This window comes from Bidens hawaiensis, unplaced genomic scaffold (assembly GCF_021521415.1).
Source record: "Bidens hawaiensis isolate Kalapana, Puna unplaced genomic scaffold, B.hawaiensis_p1.1 tig00016040_1, whole genome shotgun sequence".
Lineage (NCBI taxonomy): Eukaryota > Viridiplantae > Streptophyta > Magnoliopsida > Asterales > Asteraceae > Bidens > Bidens hawaiensis.
The window spans coordinates 151,085-155,740 of NW_027492453.1; the positions used below are offsets into that span (position 1 = coordinate 151,085).

Here is a 4,656-nt window from a genome sequence, read left to right on the forward strand (position 1 = left end):
GAGATTATAATAATAATATCAAATTTGTTTTATTTTTTTGTTTTATTTTAAATTCTGTTAGTTAAATAAAAACACATAAACGCTCGACAATATTTTTTCATTCTACATTAATATTTAAAGTGAATCAACAATTGAGATTTGGGTTCATTCTTCAATATCTAGAATAGGCTATTCTTGCCCCCTCGAATGAGTAGATCGCGATACAGGAATTAGAGTGAATGAGGTCCAACATTTGAATATTAATGATGAATATTTTGGTTCAATCTTCACCAAATTCATGTATGAGTTATGTTGTTCCAAATTATATTTTTTTTTAATTTTATTTTAATTGGTTTTGTAATCAATCTTTTAGTTGAAAGTCACAATAATCTTTTTTCTAATATTTTTATTCAATTTTTAATGCATAGGTGAATATGACTTATGTGTAGGTGAAAATAAAAAAATCTAACAACGGCGTATGCAAGTATGAGGTGTGTATATTTAAATATTAGTTATGTGTTGGTAAAACTAAAAGAACTACCAATATTTGTAGGCAACTTGTAAACTTACACATAATAACAATTTATGTGGGCAATTTGTAATAGCACATACACAATGCATGCATAAATCTTTAAAGAAAAATTAAACTATTTTTTTAAGTTTAAACACAAAAAAAAAAAAAACATACTAATAGTTTACACTTGTAACATTTTCATATGCACATTTGTAGTACCACAACACAATAAATGAAATTATGTATGCAAATGAGTCTATGTAGGTTATAAGGAATTTGGTATTTGACATATTTAAAGAATTGTGAATAAAGATATTCTGGTATTTGATTTAAAGGACATTTGATTAAAATTACTTTTAATTAAAAAAGTAAAATATAGATGAATTGATTTGTAACCTTGAATTAATTAGTAATAATACCAATTAAATGTCTTTAATAACCTATTTGACTTAAAAAATATTACAAGACCAAACTACCATTGATTATACTTAATAAATGGCTATAAATTACAAGATTCTATTTTTATTTTGGACCATTGATTATACTTAATCAATAGCTAAGATTTAGTTCTCACAACATCACTTATCGCATCAACAATATATAGTGGTGAGATCTAAAGAGAACTCATTTTAAATAAAAACTAGAGAACTACTAAATAATTAATTTTAACTTTTTTTGAAAAGAATATTTTATGGTTTTTTTCTTTTCTCCTTCTAATAAGTTGATATTATTCCTAAATTAACTTTCGGTGTAATACATATGTGTATTAATGTGTATTGCATATATAAAATAGTGTTTTATCGTATATAATACAACACAAATGCATTATATAATACACACTATTTCATATATGCAAATACCACACTAATAATTGTACACTATCGCATATATGTAATACAACACTAATGCGCATATGCACTATATCGATTCATATAGTAATTAGTTAAATGAATGAGCGTGAACTGATTGCTGGGCTCGTTTCGACCTACATTTTTAAAGCTCGAGCGGCCGGTTTATAATAAATACTGAGCCTGCATAAGTTCGCAAGCTTACTCAAGTTCGTTTAAGCTTGATTTGATTCAAGCTTTTAGCGAGCCAATCTTAAGTACCTCACGAGCAGCCAGGCTCGTTCACACCCCTAACTTACTATCACAGTTCCTTACAATTTACCAATCAACAAACTGCACAGCTTCTTTAGTTTTGATACTCGTAACAGCAGGAACAACATTACCACAAAAGATCAAATAACAAGCCACGTAATTTCCGTGCCTCTGATCACACTTATCCATCAAGCTAGCGGGTTCAAACACTGAGTTTGTGATTTCAGGAACCGACAGCTGCTCGTGGTAAGATTTTTCAACCAAGATCACGGTGCGTATGAGAAAACAATGAATTGGATACGCGGGTATGGCGCAGGCTTGTTGGTTTGGAACTTGGTTATATCAACATTAAGTGCTCCATCAAAACGGAGGGTGTTAACTAATTTTTGACTCGGTCTCAGTTGGTGACTAAGCTAAGCAACAGGTGGTTACCAGGTAATTAGCATATTGACCGAGTATTCTGTAAAGAACGTGGGAGAGTATTATGTAAAGAACGTGGGAGTATCTGACACATTCACAACATGGAGTACATGGGAACATGGAACTTGGAGGCTACGTATTTTTTACTCTTTATAAGCATTTAGCAATTTCTGTTTTTAATTAAGTTATTCCCATTCAGTATTTTAGCTTCATTGGAATCGTACTTTGAGTTTAATATAAACCAGAAAATTGTCCCAATACCAAGTGTGTTACCAGTTCTTGGTCTCTGATTTTACCAAAACCTAGCTCGATCATTTTATGTCCAAATACCTTCGTTTAAAACCGATGTCGACCTTAGCCACAACCTCAAACACACCAAAAGAAACCAGTTCGGTTTCCCTCCAAATCCCGACATTGACAGCCACAAACTATACCACATGGTCTATAAAGATGGAGGCGATCATGGATGCCCAAGGGTTATGGGAATCCATTAAAGAAACTGTCAGAGAAACCGTAAACGAGAAGGAGAGCAAGACGGCTCAGGCCTTCCTGTTTCAAGCAATACCAGAAGACGTGTTGCTACAAGTGGCGAAGAAGAAGACGGCTAAGGAGGTGTAGGAGTCTCTAAAGATGAGATATTTAGGGGCTGAAAGGGTGCAAAAGGCCCGTTTGGCTACGCTCAAGAGGGAATTTGAGGCCCTTCGAATGAAAGATGGGGAGTCAATGGACGAGTATGCCGGCAAATTGTCCGGGATGGTGTCGAAGTACAGCAGTTTGGGAGCAACATTGGAAGACAGTGTCTTAGTTCGGAAGTTGCTTGACACTGTTTCGGACACCTACCTTCAGTTGGTTGCTTCCATCGAGCAAACCACTGATGTGGATAACATGCCGTTTGATGAAGCGATTGGGCGTTTGAAGGCATATGAAGACCGTCTAAAGGCTCGCCAAGTGAATACCAACAGTAACAACAGTTTGTTGTTTACAAAGACGGAAACGAATTCGGGTTCAAAGAGTCAAGGGAGGATCCAGTTCTCTAATTCCCGAGGGAGGGGATCGTATTCACATGACCGGGGAGGTCGAAGTACCTGGAGGGGCCGAGGTAGTAGTCGTGGAAGGGGCTACCGAGGTGGTCACACATACAACCACGATACGAAGAACAGAGACAAGAGACATGTAAAGTGCTTCAAATGTGACCAATATGGTCACTATGCATCAGAATGCAAAGAAACAAAGGAGAAACAAGACGAAGCAAATCTAACACATACTCAAGAAGAAGAACCTGCCTTATACCTAAGTATTGGTGGTGAAGAACCAACCGACATGGTCCTGCTGAATGAAGATAAGGTCCTTCCCAATTGTTTTGGGGGGAAGCGGTTCGCCATGCTATTTATCTCCTAAACCGGGTTCCTACAAAGGGTGTAAAGAAGGGGACGCCATACGAGAACTGGAGAGGAAGAAAACCCTCACTAAGTCACATAAGAGTGTTTGGCTGTGTTGCTCATGTGAAGAAGTTGTCGAACCATGTAACTAAGCTAAGTGACAGAAGTGAGGCAATGGTAAATTTGGGAATTGAGGAGGGAAGCAAAGCCTATCGGCTTTACAACCCTATCACAAATAAGATCATAGTGGGTCGTGATGTAATTTTTGAAGAAACAAAAACATGGGCTTGGGGAAAGGAGCTAATTGCCCAGCCCACTAGCGAAGCCGATTGGGTAGAAATGGGTTTAAGATTTGGACCCACGTATGACAGTCAAGTTGAAGAAAGTATTGGAGGTCAAGACCCCACATCACCAGCAACCCCTAAGTTACCTGACCATCTAGTTTATTCCACAAGAACACACAACTCGGCTTCTTCTGCTCCATATTCACCGCAAAAGAAAAGGAACAATACTTCCTCGACTGATGCAACGTCTTTCGATCACACACCCTTTCAAGGGTTTCGATCGATTAAAGGCATCTATCAAGATACGACGGCGATGAACGACGATGAAGTACAAGCCATCTATGATCAAGAGTTGTTGTTGCTGGATGATGAACCCACAACATACAAAGAAGCATATCACTATAATGATTGGAACAAGGCAATGGAGGCTGAGATAGAGTCAATTAAAAGGAACCAGACCTGGACCTTGACAGAATTACCAGTGGGTCACAAACCAATAGACCTGAAATGGGTCTATAAATTGAAAAAGGATGCAGCAGGTAAAGTTACAAAGTACAAAGCGCGATTGGTCGCGAAAGGGTATGTCCAAAGAAAGGGGGTTGATTTTGAAGAAGTGTTCGCTCCCGTGGCCAGGTTAGAAACAATACGTTTTTTATTATCGTTGGCAGCCAAAGAAGGATGGATTGTGCATCACCTTGATGTAAAATCTGCATTTCTTAATGGAGATTTTCTAGAGGAAGTGTATGTTGTACAGCCTGAAGGTTTCATTCTGAAAGGGGAAGAACATAAGGTGTACAGATTCAAAAAGGCACTTTATGGGCTGAGACAAGCTCCGAGGGCTTGGAATGCTCGCCTAGATCAATCACTCAAAGATCTTGGTTTCACTCGGTGTGCTAAAGATCACGCGGTGTACAAAAGCAAGAGTTTAAATTCTCTTCTTATTGTAGGGGTCTATGTTGACGATCTTATTGTAACTGGTT

The 4,656-nt window shown here is 37.5% G+C and overlaps 1 protein-coding gene across 1 annotated transcript; it reads left to right on the forward strand.

Annotated features, from left to right (window-relative positions):
• Window positions 1-2,643: 2,643 nt before the first annotated feature.
• On the forward strand, window positions 2,644-3,411 carry LOC143550409 (uncharacterized). The gene has a single exon (XM_077041055.1). The coding sequence runs from the start codon at window positions 2,644-2,646 to the stop codon at window positions 3,409-3,411; it is 768 nt and encodes a 255-aa protein (XP_076897170.1).
• The last annotated feature ends 1,245 nt before the right edge of the window (window positions 3,412-4,656 follow it).

Coding starts and splice junctions, on each gene's coding strand:
- LOC143550409 (XM_077041055.1), top strand. CDS start 2,644: ATGAGATATTTAGGGGCTGAAAGGGTGCAAAAGGCCCGTTTGGCTACG.